The sequence below is a fragment of the Phoxinus phoxinus genome (assembly GCF_949152265.1).
Source record: "Phoxinus phoxinus genome assembly, chromosome: 14".
NCBI lineage: Eukaryota > Metazoa > Chordata > Actinopteri > Cypriniformes > Leuciscidae > Phoxinus > Phoxinus phoxinus.
This window is the reverse complement of record NC_136889.1, coordinates 17574028-17601057: the sequence shown is the minus strand read 5'-3', so window position 1 is coordinate 17601057 and position 27030 is coordinate 17574028. Positions and strand designations below refer to the sequence as shown.

The 27030-nt window shown below is 37.0% G+C and overlaps 4 protein-coding genes across 8 annotated transcripts; 1 reads left to right on the top strand and 3 right to left on the bottom strand.

Annotated features, from left to right (window-relative positions):
- Nucleotides 1-695: 695 nt before the first annotated feature.
- Nucleotides 696-5643, bottom strand: LOC307010853 (serine/threonine-protein kinase pim-2-like). Of its 3 annotated transcripts, XM_079635918.1 has the most exons (11): nucleotides 5052-5643; nucleotides 4574-4798; nucleotides 4297-4374; nucleotides 3855-4157; nucleotides 3407-3592; nucleotides 3127-3221; nucleotides 2931-2981; nucleotides 2331-2712; nucleotides 2050-2229; nucleotides 1142-1287; nucleotides 696-849 (listed from the first exon to the last, which is right to left on the bottom strand). In XM_079635918.1, exons 1-10 carry the CDS (start codon nucleotides 5080-5082, stop codon nucleotides 1148-1150), a joined length of 1671 nt encoding a protein of 556 aa, XP_079492044.1. In that variant the 5' UTR covers nucleotides 5083-5643; the 3' UTR covers nucleotides 696-849; nucleotides 1142-1147. The 3 variants fall into 3 exon arrangements, with proteins under 3 accessions (XP_079492044.1, XP_079492046.1, XP_079492045.1); XM_079635920.1 differs by lacking the exon at nucleotides 1142-1287; XM_079635919.1 differs by lacking the exon at nucleotides 4297-4374 and having other exon boundaries at nucleotides 5052-5642.
- A 10279-nt stretch (nucleotides 5644-15922) lies between these two features.
- LOC307010655 (structural maintenance of chromosomes protein 5-like) lies at nucleotides 15923-17607 on the bottom strand. Of its 2 annotated transcripts, XM_079635531.1 has the most exons (6): nucleotides 17169-17607; nucleotides 17005-17058; nucleotides 16853-16897; nucleotides 16700-16764; nucleotides 16565-16628; nucleotides 15923-16374 (listed from the first exon to the last, which is right to left on the bottom strand). In XM_079635531.1, the coding sequence occupies exons 2-6, from the start codon at nucleotides 17011-17013 to the stop codon at nucleotides 16093-16095; spliced, it is 465 nt and encodes a 154-aa protein (XP_079491657.1). In that variant the 5' UTR covers nucleotides 17014-17058; nucleotides 17169-17607; the 3' UTR covers nucleotides 15923-16092. The 2 variants fall into 2 exon arrangements, with proteins under 2 accessions (XP_079491657.1, XP_079491658.1); XM_079635532.1 differs by lacking the exon at nucleotides 16700-16764.
- Nucleotides 17213-23765, bottom strand: LOC307010578 (uncharacterized protein; the record flags this gene model as incomplete). Its single annotated transcript, XM_079635366.1, has 18 exons — nucleotides 23549-23765; nucleotides 23103-23274; nucleotides 21093-22682; nucleotides 20882-21021; nucleotides 20585-20789; nucleotides 20298-20402; nucleotides 20020-20213; nucleotides 19798-19939; nucleotides 19051-19488; nucleotides 18812-18904; nucleotides 18570-18659; nucleotides 18385-18464; nucleotides 18180-18296; nucleotides 18015-18062; nucleotides 17843-17926; nucleotides 17690-17755; nucleotides 17540-17600; nucleotides 17213-17220 (listed from the first exon to the last, which is right to left on the bottom strand). Exons 1-18 carry the CDS (start codon nucleotides 23588-23590, stop codon nucleotides 17213-17215), a joined length of 3675 nt encoding a protein of 1224 aa, XP_079491492.1. The 5' UTR covers nucleotides 23591-23765.
- Nucleotides 23766-23865: 100 nt separating this feature from the next.
- Nucleotides 23866-26590, top strand: LOC307010680 (ladderlectin-like). Of its 2 annotated transcripts, XM_079635565.1 has the most exons (6): nucleotides 23866-24045; nucleotides 24188-24255; nucleotides 24458-24552; nucleotides 25873-25998; nucleotides 26118-26229; nucleotides 26369-26590. In XM_079635565.1, exons 2-6 carry the CDS (start codon nucleotides 24195-24197, stop codon nucleotides 26461-26463), a joined length of 489 nt encoding a protein of 162 aa, XP_079491691.1. In that variant the 5' UTR covers nucleotides 23866-24045; nucleotides 24188-24194; the 3' UTR covers nucleotides 26464-26590. The 2 variants fall into 2 exon arrangements, with proteins under 2 accessions (XP_079491691.1, XP_079491690.1); XM_079635564.1 differs by lacking the exons at nucleotides 23866-24045; nucleotides 24188-24255 and having other exon boundaries at nucleotides 24299-24552; nucleotides 26369-26586.
- Nucleotides 26591-27030: the final 440 nt, after the last annotated feature.

Genomic DNA, 27030 nt, shown 5'->3' with positions numbered 1-27030 from the left:
GCAGACATCGTTATCGCAAATTAAAATATGATAAATTGTGCAGCCCTACTTCTTAGTGCGCAAATTGTCGTTATACCATCATGGAGCAGAGCGAGCAAAAGTAACCTTGTGTGACCTCAGAGGAGCAAAAGAGTCTAGATTAGCAGCAAGAGCGTTATTTAACTGTGAGACTTTCTCCTCCAAAGATGTAAAGTGCAGATTACTTAAAGTGGAAACAACAGAATTGGAAAAAACTGTCTGATCAATAGATTTCCACTTCCGAAATGTTACAGTTCGAATGGTAGGTGCACAAAAATAATGTAGTTCCCAATTAAAGAAGAAAGCTGATTGATCGGACAGTCCGAGGTCAACAGATGAAAACTGCGATACAAATGAGTCATTTATAATCACAAGATTCAGAGGATGGCCTTTGCAGTGAGTCGGGCCAGTTACCAATTGCAAGAAATTAAAACAGTCAAGTAGCGATAAAAGGTCCACATGAATGTTGAAATCCCCGACAATATGAACTCTGTGGAACTTCAGGGTCAATATTGACAGAAAGTCAGCAAATTTTGACATAAAAACTGCATGTGACTTAGTCTTAGGTGGTTTGTAGACTGTAGCAATGATTGTAGAAGCAGGAACAGAAATAGTCAAAACCAAGCAATCAAATGCTGAAAACTGAGGAACAGTGATGACTTGATGACTTGTTTCCAGTCTTGCAGTCTCTCATGTTCTTGCTCAGACGTGGACGGCTCTGAGATCTCTGGTGTGGCGGCTTGAGTTCCTGTCAGGTTGGGGTTGGACTTCAGGCTTCGGGTCACGTCTCGAGCTCAAGCCCTCGACCAACGACAGCAAGTGTGTTATTTCCTATCCAACACAAAGATTATATGAACATGTGAACTCATGGATGTTTTTTTAGAGCTGATTTACAACAGAACTGAATTCTTGCAATTGCATCACTGATTCTGTTATTTTCCTGTTTATTACTGTGAAGCCGCTCTGAAACAATCTGTGTTGTATAAAGCGCTATATAAATGAAGGTGACTTGACTATAACAAGAACATTACAATGAACACACATTTGAAAACCTCACTACAAATACTCCAGAACTGAAGATAAATGATAATAATCCTACTCTGTCTGTTACACTTCCTCACACCTGAAATCACTGATCGAGTGAATCTCCTGAACATCTCCTGAACTTCTCCTGATCATTTCTAATCCATTCATGTTGTAACATCTGCTCTAACGTCGGGCGTTTAGTTGGATCCAGGGTTAGGCACTGGCTAATCAGATCACAGCATTCTGTACACATTTTATTAAGGAGAGAGCTGGTTAGTCATGACCATGTGACACGAATGGTGGCATCTATGAAAACAGCATCTGAAACATGATTAATATAAGGTAAAGTGTTCTTTATCTTTCTTTAAAGGTGAAGTATGTATTTTCTGTGGCACCGAGCAGAATTACAAAAATATAGCATATTTTCAAACAACCAAACGCCCCTTTCGCTTCCCTCAACTCAAACATCACAAACGCAGCTCTTACTGGTTCTTCTGAAGGCATGTTCTACATATGAGGAATCATTTGATCTGTGTTGCATTTGTCTTTATGAACATTTGTGTTTCTGAACGGGTGCATGATGATGCTGTATGTTATTGAAGCGTCCTTTATAGCGTGTTGCATCTCAATGCCCCATTCGCTTTGACGCGTTCATGACCGGTTTAATCTTTAAAGGTATAAATGCAGTGAATTTTGGCTTTCACTTCTGTGACTAAAGCTGAATATCTTTTCCCATGATCCCACAGCGGCTAAACACCCTCAGTAGCCACGCCCCCAAACACACGCTATAGGTTGGGCTGGAAAGATATTGGGAGGCTCAATGTTTACACTTTTGGGGGAGATAAACCCATAAATGACATACTAATAGTAATCGATGAACAATAAACTGGGAGAAGACAATGTATTTTAACATAAATCTTACGTATTTCACCTTTAACTCTCTCTGTGTACGGAGTCTCCCCTTTATGTGTGTGTTTATCAATGTCATCAATATTATTCACTCACCTTTGGATAAGTTGGAGTTCAGAAATGTAACTTTGGCTTCTGTGATTTCCAATGGATTGAGAAAAGGACGACATGGGTTCACCATCTCGTACAACATCACTCCTAGAGCCCAGACATTTGTTGGGACGGCGTGGAATCGAGGTTCAGTGTGGACTTCAGGTGGGCAGTAATCCAGTACTCCTGTAAGCAAGACATTCGCATATTGTTGAGCAATTTTTTTTAAAGCATCAAATAATCAGTAAGTCGCTACATTCAGGTTTTCACACTCCAAAAATGCTCACCAACGTATATGTCACTCTCGTAGCCGTCAGCACTAAGTAGGTGACCGCTGCCAAAGTCTATCAGCTTGAGCTGTAACATGTTTTTCCTCAACAGGAAATTCTGCGCATGAACATCACTATGAAAAACGCCGCGCTCAATGCAGTGTTGAACTGCCAGCACAGCCTGTCGCATGATGATCCGTGCTGTTGTTTCATGCAGTTGAGGATTACGACTGATGAAGTCCAGCAAGCTCTCGCACGGTTCAGGGAACTCCATGATGAGAGTGAATTTTCGAGGGTGTTCAAACCAATCGTACAGCTGTATGACGTAGGGGCTTATGGGTTCTTGCCTCATCTTTAGCAGCAGCGCCACTTCTGTAATGAGCGGTTTGGGATGCCCAGGCTAGAGAAAAGTAGTAGACAGAAGGTTAGCTGGGTAAAAATCTGAAGAAAACATAATTTTAAAATATACTTTTTTTTTTATCTTTGTAGATACGATCATCAGAGCCTTTCCAGGCTTATTTGTCTATTATATTTACAGCGAATGCTTCACACAGGTGTATTGACTACAGTAATCAGCACTTAAACAACACATACACATTCAGCTTTTGACCAACTTACAATAGCAAGATAAAGATCGTTGTAAGTCTTGCGCATCCGCTTGATGGCAACCTGCAAAAACACACAAAAAAACTGTATTCAATAACAGTAATAGTATTTAAGCGCCTGACTTTGCACATAACATTTACCATTTGAGCATCTGAGTATTAAACCAAATACTTGAAAAATAAAATACAATTCAGCAAGATTGCTTTACCTTTTTGCCATCCAATTTCCGTGTTCCCTCGAACACTCTTCCGAATCCTCCGGATCCAATCATCTCTCCCACGTTATAGAGAGTCTCAAAGGACCCTAAAAAACAAATCAGAAAAATATGAGAAATATATGAGCTTGATAGATCCTTGGTTTTATATTAAAAATATCAGTGCTGGTTGTGTCGAGAAAATAATTTTTTGAAAACAAGTCTATCTTTATTAAAAAACAATACGATAATACTCTTTAAACCAATGTTGGAGAAATAATTTGTGCAGATTTACCGTTATTCGGCTTGACGGCGGAGTGATCGGGATCAGGTGATGAAGGATCAGGATCAGAATCCAGATCCGCTGGAGGAACGAAAGGCTCCACATCATCCACAGCAAAACAGCAGAGGAACGGATACTTCACAGCCTTCCACATCCTTCTGAGCAAAGAACCAGATCGTTTCCTCTTCTTGGGTTTTTCTGAAATGAAGAAAAACAATTGACTTACCGGTATTAAAAACATCAATGACGTCAAATTAAGCAAAGATATACAGTAATGACATAACTTACATTTTACTGTTAAATTCTAATCTGTAATGTTACAAATCCAAAGAAAATTCCAGCAAAATTTTGCAGAGCAGCAGTAAATGTGATTGGACATAAACATGATAAAAACTATACTAATTATTAGCAACATCTCTATCTGTACACTTTACAGTCTCCAGCCTTATTTCAGTCTCACCAGTCGAGCTCTTGTTCACCGGTGGCGGTGGTTCCATACGGACATTTGAAGTCTCCGTTGGGTCGATGGGAACTTGACCTGGCAGCGGAGGGCACATAAACTCTTCAAAGCTGTTGGTCCTGGACAATCTCCTGTTGCCGCCACTGCCCTGTTCATATTGGCTTTCCGATCTATCGCCACTCCGCTTCCTCTGGACGATGTACGAGCCTTTGCTGCTGAAGCTCTTCAACCCACATAACCACCTCTTCACATTTCCCACAGAGCGGGACGAAGATGATGTGGACATGATGCCCGGTGAAGAGTCTGGGGAAACATTTTTAATAATATTACAATTTGGTCACATCAAATTGTTACTTTATTTAAATTTTTTCAACTTTCTTTTTTGAATGATAAATTACTTATTAACTGAGCCATAAATTCTTCAATAAAAGCCTATCCTGACCTCTGTGACAGCGTTTCGATGAAGTGGACGGACGTCCATCATCTGGGCTCTGCAACTCCCTCCTGCTGTCAGTCCGATCTGTGGACACAGAAAAAGAAAACTCAGAAGATGATGTGGACATGATGCCCGGTGAAGAGTCTGGGGAAACATTTTTAATAATATTACAATTTGGTCACATCAAATTGTTAATTTATTTTAATTTTTTCAACTTTCTTTTTTGAATGATAAATTACTTATTAACTGAGCCATAAATTCTTCAATAAAAGCCTATCCTGACCTCTGTGACAGCGTTTCGGTGAAGTGGACGGACGTCCATCATCTGGGCTCTGCAACTCCCTCCTGCTGTCAGTCCGATCTGTGGACACAGAAAAAGAAAACTCAGAAGACTGAGGGGTGAAATATCCTGGAAGCTTCTGGATCAGTGTCTGGGTCAGGTCTGGCAGTGGATCCTGGGAGAAAACAGATGTACTGGAGCTGGAGCTGGAGCTGGAGCGGCCTGAGTCTGGAATATTTCAGACATCACATAGTTAGAAATGTTTAAAATAATCAATAATGTCAGCGGTCAATTACTAATTATTACTATAGTTAACGTTACTCAAATTTAAAAGTTTATTTTAAATGCAAGGAATCAAATACATGTGATAACTTAGCTGGTAAAATTTATAAAATGGGTTACCTTCACATTAATTTAGTCAATCATTGTACAACATCATACCATAACATACCATAAACAAATGAAAAACTAAAGCACTCACCTCCTCTTTCACCCATGAGAGCCTGAGACATCTTCCTTCAACCTAAAATAAAAACAATACAGAAATACAATACAAAATACAATACAATAAAACACTAACGTTACCCTTCTCAGAAATACTCCTCCCCCAAAAAAATAAAATTAAAAATAAAACAAAAAATTAAAAACTCCAAACACCTTCTCACAAAATAACAATAAACAAAAGTATCCTCGGAAATAAAATTAACTTTCAAAAATATAACTTAAGGATAAAATATAAAGGATATATCCTCCGATGTTCTTCTAGAAAGTCTCCTCTCAGAAATCCTCCGAACAGTTTTGAAATCTCAAGATCGATCGCACAGAAACTCTGCAAAAGTTTGTCAATTCGCCTCGTCTCTCAACCAACAAACAGCGCTCGGTTCGAGTGTGTATCAGTCAGCATTCATAACACACGCGTCGCTATAGAAACTCAAATTTAAATCACTCATATGCAGTCAGGATTCATAACAGGGGTCGCTATAGCAACACAAATTCGAATCACTCAAATGCACGCACGCACGTGCATGAGCACAGCACGTGAGCTCACATCGAAACTGAACACATTTATTGAATAGTTAACTTACAAACCTAATTTTTACGTTTTCTTTAATAATACATATGAGATGTATTATTTTTGAACAGTTATTTGTTTTGACACGTTTTCAAAACTATGTCACCTTTTTCTCCACACAATTCCCAAAACCAGTCACAAAATGGGAAACGATAGTTCATCATCTCGTTCATATTTTGGGCGAACGTGAACTGAACGTACTGTTTTACTGCCTGATGAACGTTACTGTGAACTCGTTCATTCTGGTGTCGGTGAACGGCACGCTCTCTCCGTTTAACTTCGTTCAATGGGGTGCCAGATTTCTATAGAGCCTTCCAGGCAAAATCCGGCTAAAACACCCCGTAAACGGCCTTAATATGTAGCGGAGAAAACACCCAATCTGGCAACACCAGCCACCAGTGTCTCCTGGCTCTCTTGGTCGATCTCGTTCATCAAAATGAACAAATCTTTTTTCCGAGTCATTTCGTTCATTTAAGGGGCTTTAAATGTTATACTATTAACTGGCAAATTCCCCGAACACATCCACTTACGCAATCTTGATCATATTCTGAATTATTAAATCATTATAATGCAGTCAAAAATCGTTTACAGGGAACATAAATAATTACTTTACCTTCCGAGTCTTTCGTTCATTTGTCACGTGACAGACGCAATGAATGGATTCATGAACGACTCATCACTAAACTCAAAACAAAAAGCAGCATGATCATTTAAACGAGTTTTATGACAAGGTCCGTGAAGATGGGAAACATCTGACGCACAGCTTCAGTGTTAAAACTGATAAAATAATTGCTGTGTTTCTGTGGCAATCGCTTGGACACACACACATGCACACATTTGGTTGTAGATATAGATATTTGAAATAAATGATAGGTTAAGAAATGCTTACTGCAAATCTAAGTAAAACACCATTTTCTGGTTTCACATTAATCATCATGTGGCAGAATTGTCAAACCTGAGAGCTCAGTGCAAATTAAGTGATAAACTTTGACAAAATGTGATTATAATAGTGTTATAATAGTGAGTGTTTTATAATGTCTAAACATGAGTGCAAAAGCACCTCTGAATAGAACTCATTGGCTCACTTTCATTTTAAAAGTGTTAGTTTCCAACAGTAATCTCCACTAAAGCATAGTAGTTTTTCCATGTTAACTCCATTAAGCAGGCTCTCTCTCTCTCACACACACACAGACATGCACGCACGCACGCACACACGCACACACACACCATATTTTAAAGGGGTGGTTGAATATGATTTCAATTTTCTAACTTTAATTAGGCTAGTGTGAAATGTTGCTGTTTGAGCATAAACAACATCTGCAAAGTTACAACACTCAAACTGCAAATCAAAGGAAGATATTTGCTTTTAAAGAAAAGGACTACAACAAACGGCTATAGGGACTTTTTTATTTTATTTATTTTTTTATTATAGATTTCAGTACTAGTACACATACAGGCAAACATTGTAGAAAGAGATAACATATTAAGTACAAGTACTTGCAAAAAATACATAAATGACAATACAAACAAGAGGTTACGAGGAATTCAATAGCTTAAACTTGGCACATTGTAGCCGTGTATTTATAGCCAAAGGTCTTGTTGAGTGTTCAAGAGATAGCAAATATTGGTTAAAGTCCTTAAGAAAGATATCGATAAACTTACATTTGTGGATAAAAAACTTTGCTAGGAAAAGAAGCAGATTAATAACAAATTCTCTATTAGAAATATCACTTTGGACTTTGGGGACCCCAAAATAAACTTTTTTTAAAGTTAAAGAAAAATCTTCGGAGATGTATTTATTCACATAGATCGAAAAATCAAGCCAGAAGATCCTTGTATACAAGCACTCCCAAAAAATATGATCAATAGTTTCAGGGTAACACAAACAAAAAGAGCATTCCTCTTTGATACCCATATGAAATTTAGACAGACGATAGTTACAAGGGTAACATTTATGAACAATCTTGAGGGAAACCTCAACAACTTTGTTGGTAATCAAGAACTCTTTTTTTAGAGACCAAAATCTTTTCCAATCGATATTTTCGAATTTATTATTCCAAAAACTGATACAAGGGGGAACAGAAGCACAAGGTTTCAGAAGGATTGATCTGATTTTCTTGTTGGTGAATTCATTACTTATAAGGAGACAGTTATCTATATAGAGGTTGGAGGAGTCTAATGATGGAGGAGAACAAGAAGGACCTTTAGGACTGGATTTAAGTAGCATTCTAATACCAGAGGGAATAGCATCAAAAATGATTGCATATTCTTTTGGAGGGATCGGAAAAGAAAATGCATCCATAAAGTCTCTATAAGACAATAAATTACATCTTTCATCAAAAAGCTGTGACACTAAAAGGATATTTTTATCAATCCAAGAATGGTAGAATAATGTTTTGTTCTTATATGTAATATCCTTATTATTCCAAATAAAATAAGTGTGTGGTGAAAAATTGTGACTGTACATAAGAGAACAGGATAACATCTGTTTGTGAAAGTTTGCCAACTTCAAAGGGAGCTTGGAGATATTATAATTGCAATGTATAAGGAATTCAAGCCCTCCTACAGGCTTTAACAGGAAGTTAGGAATACAGTTCCAGATAGAAGTGGGTTTTTAAGGAATGATTTAATCCACTTGATTTTAAAAGAGTTGCTAAGTAGAGAGAAATCAATAAGATTAAAACCCCCAGATGTGTGATCATTTAACATTACACTTTTTTTAATTAAGTGAGACCTAGATTTCCACACAAAGTTGACAATTAATTTGTCTAATCTCTTGCACACCTCCAGAGGAACATCTAACGCGGGATAATGCTTCAGTTTTAGACAGCAAAAACCAGAGATTGAAAGGTCCCTCTGTAACCAAGAATTTAATTTTCTTTTAATATTAATTATCAGGGGGTCAAAATTTACTGACGTTCTTCTTTTTTTATCTCTGCATACCGTTATGCCCAAATACTTTAGCTCTGCTTTTACAGGGATATTGTATAATGTATCATAAGTTGAGGAACCTAAGGAAAAAAGTTCACATTTATTTATATTAAGCTTAAGGCCTGAGGCATCTGAGAAGGAACTAATGCTGTTCAGAGCTATGGGAACTTGATCCTTGTTTTTTAGAAATAAGGTAGAGTCATCTGCTAGTTGACTAATTAATAATGAGTGTTCAGCAATAGAAATTCCTTCAATATTGCAGGAATTAAGGTGAGTGGCTAGAAGCTGCATCGGAAGAAGGAAAAGAAAGGGTGAGATGGGACAGCCTTGGCGGATACCTCTCTCTATGTTGAATCTTTTTGTTGTACCATGTTGTAATTTGATTGAGGCATTATTGTGTTTATAAATAGTCTGAATGGAATTAATAAAATTCTGCCCAAATCCAAAGACCCTTAAGGCTCTGAAAAGAAATGGATGTTCAATAGTGTCGAAGGCTTTGTAAAAATCAAGAAATAGTAAGAAACTGTCATCTGCCAATAAATGTGAATAGTCTATTAGATCGAGAACTAGTCTAATGTTGTTGGAAATTAGTCTTGCTGGAATGAAGCCCGACTGACATTCATCTATAATACAATCCAGGACGCCCTTTAGTCTTTTAGCCAGTACAGAGGCCAGGATTTTGTAATCAATATTTAGGAGACTTATAGGTCGCCAGTTCTCTATATATAAATGATCTTTTTGAGGTTTTGGAAGTAGTGATATAACACTTTGTGTCATGGATGGGGGAGAGCACCGTTGTGGAGACATTCTGTGTAGACATTATGTAGAAAAGGTATGATGACTTTTGCAAATTTCTTAAAAAACTCTGCAGTTAAGCCATCATTGCCAGGGGATTTATTTAGCTTTAACCGGTCAATTGCCTCTGCAATATCTTTTGGCTGGATAGGAGATTCACACAATGATTTATCAACTTCCGAAATAGTAGATAAACTGCTTAAGTTCAGTGAGTCAAAGAAGTTATCCAGATTCAACTGAGAAAATTTTGACCGATATAAGTTTTCATAAAATTCCCTGCAGACATGGGAGATTTCTTTGTGGCTTGTTAAAATAGCACCATTTGAAGCTAGTTTGTTAATAGAATTGTATTGAGAACGTTGCTTTTCTAGCTTAAAAAAATAGGCAGTATTCTTTTCCCCTTCCTCAAGCCATCTTCTTCTAGAGCGAATAAAGGCACCTTTTGCTTTTTGCATATACAAATTATCTAGCTTATGTTGAAGATCCGTCATATTAGCTTTTTGATTCTCAGTTAAGTTCTCATAAGGAATATTAGATAAATTAATAATTTCCTTGATTATGTCAGCTTCAAATGATTTCCTCAAATTAGCCTTTTTACCACCAGCTTTTCTAAAGGTTGTTTGAATTTCAAATTTGAGAAGTTCCCAGTTTGTGCTGAATTTTCTTTCCATCTGAGCTTTCTTAAAGTAAAGATTAATTTTGTTGTTAATATCTTCAACTAATACCGTATCTTCAAGCAGAGAGGAGTTAAGCTTCCAGTATGAATTTGAGTAACGCGGGATATGACTAGTTTCGTTTAAACTAAGCAGGATGCAGTTATGATCAGATATAAGGGAGATGGTAAAATATCAGTTCTAGATACATATTGTGAAACTGAGTATGAGATTAACCAATAGTCTATTCTAGATTTGAGAGACCCTAAATTATTGGACCAAGTGAATTGAAAGGAATTAGGATTCTTTACTCTCCAGGGGCCTCATTTATAAAACTTTGCGTAGGATTTGCGTCAGAAGTGGCGTACGGATGAAACATAGGACGTGCGTACGCACAGAAATATTCTGATTTATAAAACCGTGCGCACGCACATCCTACGCAGTTTTCCCTTAATAAATCACAATCAATTCTAAATGTAGCGCAGCTTTTGCGGCTTCATGTCACGCCCCTAGTTGCCCATAAATAGTCCGTGAAACGCCCACAAGTTAATATTCATCGATTGCGAAATCATGGCAAACACAGAGAGGAAATACAAAAAAAAGTAACTTCACTCAATGTGAAGTAGAAGTTATCGTTGGCGAGGTGGAAAAGAGGATAAAATGTTGTTTTGAGGGAACAGTGTGGGCATTACTAATGCCAAAAAGGCACTTGAGTGGCAAAAGGTTGCAGACCCGTAAATGCTGTAGCCTCACAACCTCGGACCGTGGCCGAAACAAAAAAGAAATGGTCGGACAACATCAGCCATTGTGCGTCATTACGCATTGTGATGGGGCATTTTATTTCCATCCATTTAATTGCATCTGACAAGCTACAGATGTCGGTTATAATCTACGTGGAAATGGGAAATAGTTCAGTGCAAATGTCATTTTTTGCAGCTTTCTGAATGGTTGAGACATAGGCCTACGTCATACGTTATTTTATCAAAAATAAAACAAACTAAAGGCATATGCATGAATAGGCTACTATGATTCCGTAGCTGATGAATTTTTTTTTACTATGAAAACAACTTTCCCCAGTGGACAATTAATAGTCTACATCTATCTATCTATCTATCTATCTATCTATCTATCTATCTATCTATCTATCTATCTATCTATCTATCTATCTATCTATCTATCTATCTATCTATCTATCTATCTAGCTATCTATCTCTCTATCTCTCTATCTATCTGTCTATAATTGCATCTATCTGCTCCGCCAGACGGACACATTGACGAGAATATCAGTTTTGTACATTATTTAGTTGTGTTTACCATATTATTTATGAGGATGAATTGCATAAAATGCCAATATTATTGCAGAACATATTTCACTTTTCTTTTTGCAAATATGTGTTCATTTGCATTTCTGTTGTAATTTCGTTTGATTTTGTTTGTTTTACACTACAGATAGATCAAACGGGTGTTCGTGTAGGCTGTTAATTGTAGGAATTGTGAAGTCTTCATGTTATTTATGAGAGGCAGCAGTAGGCCTATTCCCATTTCTTTTACACAACGGTCTACAGTTTCACACACTTTCACGTGTTTCTTCCATCTGCCGACGGTGTCGCCATTTCTCATTTCACCCGTTTTTGTGCGTACGCCTGGGTCAGAGCTTGCGTGAAGGACCGCACATTTTCCCGTGAAGTTTGCTTTTTATAAATACCAATTATTGCGTAGGGAGTGGCGTACGCCTTCTTTTGTGCGTACGCAACGTTTATAAATGAGGCCCCAAATATCCAGAAGCCCAAGGCGTGACACAAATGCAGACAGATGAGAAGCTTTGTGAGAAGATTTAGGGGGATGACGATCAAAAGTGTCACATAAAGTTTCGTTCAGGTCACCACCTAAAATTACATGTATATTGGGATATTTACAACAAATGGATTTTTATTTGAGCCTCTATTATATTAAATAGAAAAAGATTCTTTTTATAGGAGTAAAAGCCATATATATTTATCAGTAGGAAGAGAGTGTCATCTAAACACACCACAAGAGACAGAAAATGACCGTCATGGTCAGGTATCACTTCAATAATTTTACCTCGGAATTTGTGTTTCAGAATGATAACCCCTGCAGAGTGGGTCGACCCAAAGGAAAAATAAACTTCATCGCCCCACTGAGATTTCCAAAATTTTGTATCATCTGGACTAGCATGGGATTCTTGAAAAAAACAAAAATCTGAATTTAGCCCTTTTTCATACAGAAAAATAGCCTTCCGTTTTAGAACATTACGTAACCCCTCTTGTATTAAAAGAACATAACGAAATGCTAGGGAACATTGAATAGCAAGCAATAATTCAATTAGAGAGAAGGAGAAAACCCATTGTAAAATATGTCTATCCTCAAAAAAGGACAAATGTAACCAACAAGGACAGTAATGGAAAGAAAACATTGTTAACGGTAAAAAAATTATAAAAGATGAGGTAGCCAAACCCCATAACATAGCAAATGATTAACATTAACTGTGAACAATTCCTTACATAGCCTAGACACCTAACATAGCCTATAACACCTAGCGGTTATCGTTAAAAAGATGTAAGGAAAGTGTGTAGAGCAAAGATAGTAAGGCATCAGGAGCATTAAGCAGAAACTTTAAGGTTATGCATGGGAGCTAATTGTCATTGCCCGATATCTTACTAGATACTAGGACTACAAGACATTCCTCCCGGGTTAGTGACATCACCAACCCTAAAATGTACATAAACCCCGCCCCCGGGAACATGCAGTCCATGTTGAGAAGAGTAAAAGTTGTTGTATAAGAGTACATTTGTGAGTCAGCTCAAACTTTAGCATCCATCTTTTCACATGCGATATAAAGTCACTCTGTGTGCATCTCACAACAGTTCCTATACGAGCGATTTATAGATTACCATGACAGAGTATGCTATTTGAAGATAGTTAACTCCACATTAGCAACATATATCCATCAACCATTCAGAGATGTCCTGTTGCATTCTACCTGTTGTCACTTCTTCTTGAGTCTCTCCATCTTTGTCTGACTCCGTTTTAACATTAAAGGCAGAACATTTTCTGTCATTTGAGTGTGTCTGTCTGTGTGAGGTAATCACAGCTGCTAATACACGTGAGCTCTTGAAACCCCGCCCTCTGCAGCAGCTCATTTGCATTTAAAGGCATTTAAAGGGAAAAAAAGTGACTTAACTTTAACATGCTATATAAAAATATCTGTGGGGTATTTTGTGCTAAAACTTCACACACACACACACACACACACACACACACACACACACACACACACACTGGGGACATCAGATATTTATTTTACATCTTGTGAAAAGGACATTTTACCACCCAACAGTTGCAACAGTTATACAGCAATAATAAGAAATTTCTGTAGTAAGAACAGCTGATGGACAGCGTGCTGCGTCATGAGAACATCCCAGGTGAAGATAATGAGGAAATCGCTCCCTTCCAAGTGCGTTCCAAACAGCTACATAATGGGAGACACCCCTCGCTGCAGCCTGTAGCACGATGACGTAGTTGGATGGTCCAATACGTAGTGGATGGAGGTGTGTTTTGGTGACGCATGCGCAGTAACGATCTCTGGGTTATAATCGTACTATATCTATGGTTATAATTCGCCTGCGCTGGTAAAGGTGACATGTTTGCTCAATATTGTATTGAGATGATGTTCTAATCTAACCCGTGTAGTAGTAGTAGTACAGTTTAATAGTAAGTAATTGTTGATGAATAAGTAATTACATAAATGGGATGCTAAGTTATCCGAGTTTCTCTCTACAAAATAGTTAATTTTACAACATTTCAATCACATGATTTTGAACATACATTTGATAGATTAATAGCATGTCCTCACTGCAAGTATTTTTTTTTAATGCGTGTATATAGAACATTTTAAAATAAAGCCTTTTTAATTTTCATTATCAACCCAGTATAAACCTGTCATAATTAAATGTTGCGGGGATATTGCGGGGTTGTTATTATTAGCCATTTTATTTTATTCAGGTCATATTTGCTGTTGAGTGGAAGCAAAAATGAGTCAATAATCTAATTGTCTCTGTAATTTTAAAGGTACAATACAATAAGGTCTGTAAACATCTTACAATACCAGTAAACATCCAAGGGAAAATGCAAAAATAATAACAGCATCAAGAAAATAAATCTTGTCAGATGTCAAAAAAAAGTGCTTAATGATATTTTGCCTGGTAAGAGTTCCTTCTTTAATGGCTATTCGTTTTTCCAGTGATCTGTACATAAGGTTCTTGCTGTTCAGTGTCTGCAAGACATGTTTTCGCCACGGAGTGAGAAATAAAAAAGGTAATTGCGATTTTTATCTCACTATTCTGACTTTTTATCTAAGAATTGCGTGATATAAAGTCGCAATTGTGTGTTATTAAGTCAGAATTGCGTAATATAAAGTCGCAATTGCGTGTTATTAAGTCATAATTATGAGATATAAACTCGCAATTGCGAGAAATATAGCTTGAAATTCAGACTTTTTTTCTCAGAATTGCATGTTTATATCTCGCTATTCTGACTTTATAATACTCAATTGGGAGATAGTCAGAATGGCATGATATAAAGTCGCAATTGCGTGTAAGTCAGAATTGTGAGATGTGAGATATTAAACTAGCCTACTGAGGTAAAAAATAATAATATTTTTGAATAATATTTATTTGACTTTATAACTCGCAATTGCGAGTTTATATACACAATTCTGAGAAAATATGTCAGAATTGGGAGATATAAACTCGCAATTATGTGTTTTAAATTCAGAATTGCGAGAAAAAAAGTCAGAATTCTGACTTTATAACACCCAATTCTGACTTTATATCTCGCAATTCTGACTTTATAACACGCAATTGAGACTTTATTTCACGCAATTCTGACTTTATATCTCACAATTCTGAGAAATAAAGTCAGTATGCTAAATGTAAACTCGCAATTGTGAGATAAAAAAGTCTCAATTATATTTTTAAATGTTTTATTCTGTGGCGGAAAAGAGCTTGCATACTCAAGTGACCATTTATTTTATTAACTTTATTCTTCTTGGAAGATCAAAGCACGTGTGATTGTTTCCGTCACCAAAACACACCACCGCGCATGCGCGTAACAGAGTCCACTACGTATTGGACCATCCAGCTACGTCATCGTGCTACAGGCTGCAGCGAGGACCTCTTGGATAATGGCACGCACTCCAAAGTCCCCACATCAAGGGCTCTGCCCTTCGAAGGGAGTATGGCATAGTGATGCTCACTTCCGTTTGGAATTTGCCGTCGCAAACTCTAGGGGCGGATTCTAAACCGTGAATTCTCTCCAATAATAACCGGCTGCAGAACCGCAGAACCATGACGTCATGACAGTGTGAGGATGACAGCGCCAGCCTGACAGTCTGAGGCCGGAAGTGGGCGCGCCAAGGCATTACGCTACTTCCGCGTTTAGGAAACGTTATTATAAAGCCTTTGTTTTAAACTATTTAATTGAAAATATATATTTAAGATTGATTAACAATATGATACGTTAAATAAACCTTAAAACATAAAATAAATACTACAATGAAAACAAAACTTAAGAGTTTGAACATTTTATTCAATTGAAAATTACAATTCACAATAATATGATGGACTGAAAACCATGCTGAAAACACAAAAAATATTAATTTCAATAAAACGAGTTTTTTCCTCTGAAATATACAAATAAATCACACACTACCTGTTTTCTAATTAAATAAAAATACAAACTCAAACTAAATAAATAAATTATATAAAACAAAATCAAACCAAATAAAATAAATCTTATAAAAAGGTATACAGGCACACATTAACAAACAATAATTTTCAAGAGAAAAATAAATAAATTAAAACTCCATACAATACACATGGAGTTTATGCTGAGGTGCCATTCGTCACAACATTTTTCTAATTAAATAAAAATACAAAATCAAACTAAATAAATTATATAAAACAAAATCAAACCAAATAAAATAAATCTTATAAAAAGATATACAGGCACACAATTAACAAACAATTATTCTCAAGAGAAAAATTAATTAATTAAAACTCCATACACATGGAGTTTATCCTGAGGTGCCATTCGTCACGGCATTTGGCAAGAAAAACTTCCATGTCCTGTTGAAACTGGAACCGAAACATGAAAGGTTCTTTAGCCAGTTCCAGATCATCCTTTTCCACCTTATCAAGTTTAAGAAGGGCCTCTTCCTGGTCTTCCTTCTCTAGGTTCAGATACAATGGCTCTTGCACAAAACCTCTGAAGGAGTGGCAGTTGTTCCGCACCCATCCAACTGCGGTCCTGAGGTCTTTGACTATCTGTGGTTCCTTCACGAGAGAAGAGTACATAAAAATCAAATAATTATTACGAATTATTCTCACAAGAGAAGACATCTGTTGTCCCTGGGGGGAATGGAAGCGTCCTCAACAATACATTGTAGTTTAATCAGGATGCATGTAAATAAATGTTTTGAAATTATGCTCTTTCATGTGCCCGTTTGAGACAATAAAAACATACCTTGTCACTGATTTCAGTATCTTGTGATTTAGGTGGCTCCTGCACATCAACGGCAACATGTCTCCTGTGACAAATACATTTTTTAGACAAGTAAATTTATAGACAGAGAAAAACTTGAGAGAGCAAAAGAGTTACCTTTCGATGGCAAAATTCTCCATGAGAATAAGGCACCACCATTTTCGAATAAGAGGAAAATCCAACTTGCATAAGGAGGGGAAGTGTTAATAGATCAATTTAATAGATTATATTATATATCTAGTTAAAAATATATTTTTAACAAAGCCTTACAGCTGTAAAATCAAAGGGTGCCTCAAAGACCATGTGCAGAGCATACTGAAAAAAAAAGAAAAAAGAAAATATGTCAAGTTCAGGCAACCATTTCATGTTTTCATTCTTATGATTTCTCTAACTTTTTTTTCCAAGTTTCCCTTGTTTCTCACCATCAGCATGAAGATCCCACAGTCCACAGAGCCAGTCAACTGTTGTGGAACATTCTAAAACAATGCAATTATCATTAAGTTATTCATGGAAAGGATGTGACAAACATAAAAACACGCAATCTATATAAGTAGCTTATGTTTTTTGAAAGCCTAATAAAACTAACCTTGTTCTTGATCAGCTTCCATGGTCCTGGAGCGATTCTGTTTGTCAATTTACTGCAACAAAATCAAACAGAAATGTTTAAATATATTATAACCATAAAAATTGGACAAAAGAGCCAAGTCTATTCATTCATAAGCAAAAAAAAAAGACCCCTGAGTGAATTGCAAAAACAACATTTCAAATTGATAATATTAAAATAGCAAGCAGATCATCATGCAAATGAACATCATGCACAGAAGAACAAACAGAAGTGAACATCAATTCAAACTTTGGAACAGCGAACTTCGAACAGCAAACCTTGAACTGCGAACTCTGAACATATTATTTATATATGTAAGTGCAACCTGAAGACAGTCACATATTTTACGTCACCAATCCCGTAGGGGTGAATTGAATCAAAAAAATACATAGCCTGGTTTTTAGGCTTCAGAACCTGTGAAATACAGTTGTTAGTATATTGAATCCTAATATCACTTTAATCTTAAAGAGTTAGTTCACCCAAAAATGAAGGGAATAACATACACATAGCATCCAGTGTCCTGGCACCCAAGCAGGGAGCAGAATGTAATCCTTGGATCCTATGTTATCCTTGGGGGAACATAAGATTCATTCATTTGTTGTAACTGCATTTCTAACTGTTCCAGTTTTAGATAAAATACAACTTGATGGACTTACTGGAAACGATAAAAATGGGTCCAAATCAAGTGGTGGAAGCCAGGTAACTACAACATAGGAATTTGCTGCAAACACATCTGTTCCCTAGGCATAGCATTCAATTGCACATTCATTACAAAACACAATTACATCTCCAGGTGATCATGAGTTATACAGCGGTAGGCAAAAATACCTTTTCCTTAGCCGCCATGACGATCACATCAAGACAGCTGTTTGCAATCTGTTTTTAAATATATTATATATTAGTTACCCAATAACAGTAGTTAATTACTAAAAAAAAAAAAAATAGCTACATGGTAAATTTTTCTATTTTTGAAATAATTGTTTCTCAACTTACTGTTGCCTCAAGCGCTGCATTAAGGCCCAAGGTCAGAAAATCTTTTCGCTGCAGTTTAATGCTTCCAACTTGAGCAATTGTCTCATCTCTGTCATTTTTACTCAAAATCTGGTTAAGCTTTACCACAGATTAAGATAAAGAGACCAAAATTACATTCAGTGTACAAAACGTGTCATTAAAAGTGTGATAAAACAAACGATATTACCATTGATAACTGCCGATCACTTGGCTGGAAACCCCAACAACTTCTACTGGGAGACAGGTTTTTAATGTCACAAACCATTCCTGATGCAGGGAAGACATTTTGGAAATTAATTATACACACAAAAATACACCACAGAGTTTCAAAAATGATTTACCACCATTTAACTCCTGAATGAAAACACTCACCACCAGTTGCAACCATTGAAGCAGCCAGAGCATTGTCCTCCATCACAACATCAATCCCACCAGCTTCCTCATGGGAGAAACAAGGATTACCTGTTTAAGAGATTTTAACAAGTGTTTAATATCCCAAACCATTTCTGATGCAGGGAAGACATTTTGGAAATAATTTATACATACAATAAAAATACATCACAGAGTTTAAAAAATGTTTTACCACCATTTAACTCCTGAATGAAAACACTCACCACCAGTTGTAACCATTGAAGCAGCCAGAGCATTGTCCTCCATCACAACATCAATCCCACCAGCTTCCTCATGAGAGAAACAAGGATTACCTGCTGAAGAGATTTTAACAGATATTAAATTGAACTGTACTGAACTCAATTCCTCAGTGGTTAGTGGACCATTAAAATATTATAACATAGGATATTTTAATGTCTATCTACAAATATTAGAAAGTTAATATATAAAAAAGATAATTTACCAAACACAGCTTGTCCGTACACATTTTTCACCATCATTCCCCCAAATGTCTTCTTTAATCTTTCCAGCAATTTGTTGTTTTTCTTTTCATTATAGTGATGAATTATGTTCCTCATTTGAAAGAGATGGGTCGATGGCAAAGACATGTTCAAAAAGTAGTTGTTTTTTTTCATCTTTGCAAAGAGTTGCTCTGCAACCTGGCTGTTCACTTTGCCAGCCAATTGAGGTACTAGAGTGAGCTTCCTTAACACATCTTTGCTGTCTTTTGTATTGGCTTCATGAAACCGATCATACAGCACATAGTGATCCGATGAACCCGTCACTGGGTGACCATTAAGGTCTGGCTCTGTCTTCTTAGTGTTCAGCCAAGGTAGCGACACTTTAAGCTGTCCACATTTGGCCAATTCAATGTTGGATTGAGTGGGTTCTGCCAAGCGACCTTCAAATGGAGAGATAGGAATCGTTTCTGATGACCTTAAATTCAAGTGAGTTGCAAGACCCCGTGCAAAGTCATAAATTATGACATTTGGCATATGCTTCCAGGATAATAGTAAGTCTGCAAAGTCTCGAGGGCTCTCAGCTCGGATATTGCATTTAATACTATAAACAATCCCACATGGGCACATAATCACTGCCCAGCCTCCTAAAAAACAATATATTCATCACATCCAATGAGTAAATAAAAGTGTAAAATTAGTTTGTTTGTTTTGCAATTGAAAATATGATGTGCAAGTCAACTTAAACTTACCAGAGGCCCCCCAGATTTTGTCAAAGATTTTGTCGTACATTTGTCTGGATTTCATTTCATTCGACAACCTCAGTAGAAGATCACTACGGGATCCATTGGAGTCCAAGCCACACTCTTTACACAACTTCCGAATGACCCCAACCTAACAAAGTATATAGTCTTGTTAAAAAGGTAATATTAAAAACACAACACAGTCGGGTGTTTTTGACTAACAAACCCTACCTTTTGTTTGTACAGTTCTTCTCTGAGTCTGTCTTCTGTAACCGTAATTTCAGAAATTTCAGATACAGACTTCGAAACATGAATCTTGTCAAACTCTGTGTTTAGTACAGAGTCTGAACGCCGTGTGGCCTTCCCTATCCATGGAGCCCAAAAATGGTATGTTGGTGATACCGCACATGGATTGTGTCTACCACCTAAAAAACACACAAAAAAAACACATTGTATTATGTTGCATTTTAACATGCTTCCCAATAGTGTATAAAGCACTGTGTTCATACTTGCAACAAATCCACGACCAATCATATCACAGGACATGGCCTCCCAAAACTTTTCCAGGTTGACCTCCCCATCATAATTCTCAGCAGGACCCTGGATGTCACTTACTAAAGAGTGAAAACATTTGTGGATTAAGATAAGGTCACACTAAGAAAAACAATTAAGAATTTTTTTTTACAATGAACATAAAATGTTAATTAAGTTAAGTTGCTTTGGATAAAAGTATTTGACAACTACATAAATGTTAATGTAAACACAATTAGCAAGTAGAGGTTCACAATAGTCATACCTGATAAATGGAAAACACCTTTTTTGTGTAAATCCATGATCACCACAGGGGGATGATCACCACAAGTAATGCAGGAAAAATTGTACTCATGATCAGAAAGGGCCTCAAAGTGCAAGTATGCATGAAGCACTGTGTCTGCTGGTGGATACTTCAGACCTGTCAAATCTTGCAAAAACTCGACTGCTCTACTCACAGCAGTATGGGCCTGAGAAAAAAATATATTAAAAAAATATATGTAAAAACTGGAATAAATTGAAAGATGCTGTACTTACTGAACATTGATAAATTGAAAGTTACCTGTAGAAGGTTTCTTAAGGTAAGGCATAAGTGTATGTCAAGGATAATGTGGTCGTTAAAGTTGTGGAGTTGGTCTTTCCACTCTTGGTAGCGATAAAACATTCCACACAGTGGGCACTGCTTACAGTAGGTTGATACTTCTATCATTCAAACAAAGTATTACATCAGAGTGATTTCATTGCACATATGCATATTTATAACACCATCCTACCTTCAACAATGCACCAGTTGGAGAGTATTTTAGCTCTCTTTGTAATTAAAATAGGGTCACTAAGGGGGACAACACCTGGGCATCTATGACACACAGTTTCTTCTGGACAAAGATGTTTTGGGTAGTCTTGGCCTAGTGATGGTGCACGTATATTGTCTGGTAGGACAGCAGGTATCATCTTGTTCTGTAGAATGTACTGTACCATTTGTTTCAGTTCCAGATCATGTGGAGGATACAATGGATGGTCTTCTGTGACGTTGCTCTCCTCTGAACGCGAATGAGCCTTTTGGGGTGGGGATTCTTCTCTGCTGAAGACAGTACGAAAAAGCTCACGGTCTGTTTGAAATAGATGCCATTTCGCAATGTATTTATGTGGACACGAACGGCGCACTTTGGAACAGGGGCAGTGCCATGTGTTTAATTTGGTGTTGTAAACAACAATGACACGCCCCAACCGGCTATAATAGGACACATTTGGCTCAAAAACTGAGATGAACTTTTTAGTTTGAGGGCTGCCAGTTGAGGTTTCTACAGACAGTGGTACACTGCTAGAAACGGCAAGCTGCTGACGAGCAAGGCATATGTTTTTCTTCTCGTCACCAAACCATTTTGCTTTCACCATTTCTGTTAAAACATCTTCCTTTAGAGAGACTTCTTCAGCTGAGGATGTGCAGAAACTTACAGATCTGACATGCATGCACTGGTAGGATAACATACCACTCCTCTGTGCTACTTCCATGTTTACTTGGCATTCGGTTGATTCGCAGCAGACTTTTTGTTGTTCTCCCCATGTTTTGAATTGGACATGAAGAGGACTACTCTGACCAACTGCAACTTTACGCACTGTGTAAATTCCATTTGATTTGTCCACACATTGGCTTGCAAGGTGAAATCTGGCATTAATGTCCTGAATTGGATTTTTTGTGTGTTTACGGTCAATATGTTTTTTTATATTTTTTTTATTCATGATGTTATTGCAGATTGGGCATTTCTGTTTAATAACAGGCCGTGCGCGAACCGTGCCTGGCATATTAAATGCTGTGTTGGAGGCTGATGGTGTCCCAGTAGTAGGTGGCATGTTACAAACATTGCTGGAGGCTGATGGTGTCCCAGTAGTAGGTGGCATGTTACAAACATTGCTGGAGGCTGATGGTGTCCCAGTAGTAGGTGGCATGTTACAAACATTGCTGGAGGCTGATGGTGTCCCAGTAGTAGGTGGCATGTTACAAACATTGCTGGAGGCTGATGGTGTCCCAGTAGTAGGTGGCATGTTACAAACATTGCTGGAGGCTGATGGTGTCCCAGTAGTAGGTGGCATGTTACAAACATTGCTGGAGGCTGATGGTGTCCCAGTAGTAGGTGGCATGTTACAAACATTGCTGGAGGCTGATGGTGTCCCAGTAGTAGGTGGTATGGTCACAACCTCTGGGACAGTAAATGTATCACTAGTATTAGTGGACAGTGGCTTCTCTTTACATAATTCTAAATGATTAAGAAAAACATCTCTCCTCAGAATTGTGGCTGTACAATAGAGACAGTGGAAATGCAGAGATTGTCTGCAGCCCAAACCACATCTGTGAAATGTGAAATCTGAAATATAACAGGAAAAAAAGGAAACAATTAGTTCCTGTGCTTCAAAGTGTAACTCAAACCTACCCCTGATGGTTTAAATGTTTAATGGGATGCATTTATATACATGAAATATTACTATAACAAAATACAAATACACAAATATATAATTCTTTGGGTTTTTTTAGCTCAAGTTTCAGTGTGCAAACTTTAGACGTTAATGAAGACAATATTAATATTCTCTCTCTCTGTCTCGCTAATAAATAATATTTGATGCCTAAATCATGCAGAATACCATCTACATCTAACTAATTCCAAAGGGAATACTATTAAATATGTGTACCTTAAAATGTAATGCAAATCGCTTTGGATAAAAGTGCATAAATGTAAAATAATATCTATTGCCACTGTATATTAAAAAATAACTCAATATGTTCATACCTCCATGAACAACAGCCTTTTTTACGTGGACTTTCATATGATTGGTCAATTTGTCCAGTCTTGTTGGTTTGAAGATACTGGCATCACAAAATGGGCAGTGATAATTTGTGCAACATGTTGTGCATTGGTTCAGATGTGGTACCGCTGACCCTCTCTGAATCGTTATGTGCTTCTATAGGTGAAATAAAATACAATTAATGCAATTTTCATGGTCATAAAATGTAACAAATATTGTAAAATGCCACGCCAGTTTAACAAATTAAATCACAAACCATCAATATATAATCCAACAAAGTGATACTGTGTTATTGTTAAAGATTATCTTATAATACAAAATACTTCGTTTCAAAATACTTCGTTTAAAAAACAGTTCAGTACAGAGCCGTTTAGTATAGTTAAGCGTAACGTTATAACGTTAAGTTTGTTGCATCCATCAAAGAACCTACCTCTTTCTCCTCTTTTTCTTTTTTTACAGTGTGCTCCGCCATATTTCAACAATTTACTGTGTAACCATAGACTGGTCTCTAAACCCATAGTAACACATGTCTAAACATAAACTCCGTACACTTCCGGCATCAGACTTCTACCCCGCCCACTTCCGGCCTCAGACTGTCAGGCTGGCGCTGTCATCCTCACACTGTCATGACGTCATGGTTCTGCGGTTCTGCAGTCAGACCTATCTCGAATTTTTAGGGGCGTGATAATTAAATGACGATTCGTTTCAGCCGCCGCTCATTTATCAACGTCCGATGCCGATGGGATTGATGCATCCGAATGTTTCATGAATCACACGTGAACCCTGTCGTAAGATTATTTCTGCGCTCGTTTACGTTAGATTGATAAATGAGGCCCACAGGTCTAGTATGCTTTAAAAGCTGAGCTCTTTCTGGAACTTCACAAAAACTCTCTCTGAGATTCTAAAGGCAACAATCTGAAAAGCAAGGTGAGTTTCTGGAAGAGAAACCTACTGAATAACATTTTTGAAGTATCGTGTCCTTTGTCTTTCAAAAACATTGAAAATCCACAGCGTGCAGCATATGAGTGCAGACATTTAACTTTACCTGCTTATAAAACATTTTTTTTAGGTTCATTATGGCAATGCTGAGAAATCTACTGCTGCTTTTCGTTATCTTCTCCATGGGGAATGCAGACGGTAACAAAACATTTAATGACATTTAACATTTAGTGTATAAGATTCTATTTACTAATATTTGCATGATTAATGAAGGATTTACAGTTTTAAAGTAGGCTATACATAATCACACAAACATAAAATAACTTGCATAAAATGATAACCATAATCTATGCTGTGAAATATTACAAAAGCCCTGTAACCTTATGTACTGGATGCATAGTTGATTTTGTTGAAGAATGCCCCTATGGATGGACATATTTTGGACCCCGGTGCTTCAAGTACTTCTCTCAGTCAGTTAACTGGATCACAGCAGAGGTAATGTATTAGTTACAACAAGGTGTATTGTCAAGTGTTTTAAGCTGCACGGGTCCCACTCTTGAAGGGGTTCCTTACTTCTGAATTGAACACTGGGTCCCACTCACAAGAATGAGACTTAAGTTGCCTTTTCTCAATTAATTGCAGTAGGTGAAAAACCTTTAAAACCACGGACCACAAACTTAAACCCTTAATTAAATGGCAAGGCACATAAGCACCAAATCTCACAATACATACGTTTTACACAGGTTTAATTTGGTAAGCATTAGCCAATTTAAACTAATAGGTAGAATGACAAGCTTACAGGCGAGTACCCGGATAAGTAGTTAACTTAATACCAAATACAACCTCGACCAAAGGCACATTTTTATAATTTCACTTTTCTAACTTTAGTTAGTGTGTAATGTTGCTTTTTGAGAATAAACGTCTGCAAAGTTACAATGTTCAAAGAAAATGAAGATATTTGCTTTTAATGAAATTGTTCTTTGACTACTACAAATGGCTGGTAGGGTCTACACGACATTCCTCTAAAATTGACACAAACCCAACACAGTCCATGATGAGAAGAGGAAGTTGTAGCACATTTGTGAGTCGGCTCAAGCTGTCGCATCCGTCTTTTCACATGCAATACTGTAAGAAACACAAATGCAGTTGCATTTCACTCTGTAGACATTTCACAACAGTTCCCCACATGAGCGATTTTATAGATTATCATGACAGAATATGCTAATTGAAGATAGTTAACTCCACTCCTCAACATAAATTCATCAACTAACCATTCAGAGACGTCCTGTTGCATTCTACATGTCGTCACTTCTTGAGTCTCTCCGTCATTGTCCGACTCCAATTTAAACAAGACAGAACAGTTTTTGATATTTTAGTGCTTGTCTGTGTGAGGTATTCTGAGCTGTTAACACATGAGCCCTTGAAGCTCTGCCCTCTGTACCAGGAGCAGCAGCTCATTTGTATTTGCAACACACAACTTGGTTTTACTGACCCTCAAAAAGGGGAAATTTTAACATGCTGTAAATGATCTGTAGGATATTTTGTGCTAAAACTTCACATACACACTCTGGGGTCAACATACGTATTTGACATATTGTTAAAAGGGGCATTATACCACCCCTTTAATATGGAATGGTGAGTTTTTATTTTTATTTTTTAGAAACTTTCTTTTCTGCAAATGTATAAAAGAGAAGACCGATTCTGAGCAAATAATTCAGAGCACACTGTTTGAAAATTACTTAAATGTTGCTTAAAAAGTTGCTTATACTTTCTGCTAAAGATTAGATTTTGTATTGACACACAATCTCTCTTCAGAAAAACTGTCTAAGTCTTGGTGCAAATCTCGCATCTGTGCATCATTTATTTCAACACGAATTCCTACTGGATCTGATGCCTTCTTCTTCCACAATATCTTGGATTGGTGCTTATGATGCTGTACAAGTAAGTTAAATTGTGCTTTAAACAGAAAAGGCAACGTTTCTAATGAAGATGGTTTGTCTTAAAAGCTGAACTTAGTTAGCTTCTTCCTTAAAACACTATTCATTCTCTTCACTTATTAGGATGGAGAGTGGTTGTGGAGTGATGGAACTGTGTTTGACTATAACAACTGGTGCTTTGAAGAACCTAACAATTACGGTGGTCCTGAGAACTGTTTGGAGATCAACTGGACCTGTGAGTGCACCGTTTTCAATTATAATTTCATGTCATACGGACGGTAACATGAAATGATTTCACAAAGTGCCTTAATTTGAATATTTTTATTTTAATACAACTGTAATGATCGAATAACTTATTTAATTCCACCCTACAGCTAACCATTGCTGGAACGATGCGCCCTGTACAAGCACAAAGAACTATGTTTGTGTTTTGGACAAGATCCTATTCGGTCATCCTGCTCCAGTTTGATTGTACTATTTACTTTTTCTATCTTTACAAAAATGTTATTCTGAAATCAAATCTCTTCTGAATTTTAATCAGAATTTTTTCTTCTCTGAAACCCACCTCAAATTAATAAATGCATTGAAGAAAATCATGTGCGTTGTGGACCATCAAATTAATGTGTGTTAAAAATGTAAGCATATTGTATGGCAAGGTTTGAGGATATGGTTAATGGCATTTTAAAGGGATGGTTCACTTCAAAATGAATGAAAGTCATATACTCGCTCTCAAGTTGTTTCAAACCTGTATTAAGTTCTTTCTTCTGCTGAACACAAAGGAAGATATTTTGAAGAATGTCAGTAACCAAACCGTTAACTGGTCCCATTGACTTCCATATTTATTTTCTACTATGGAAGTCAATGGGACTAGTTAACTGTTTGGTTACTGACATTCTTCAAAATATCTTTGTTCAGCAGAAAGAAATTCATACAGCTTTGAAACAACTTGAGGGTGAATATATGACAGAATTTTCATTTTGAAATGAATTATCCCTTTAATGATTTCATCAGGGAAGGGGTTAAAGTAAGCATACTG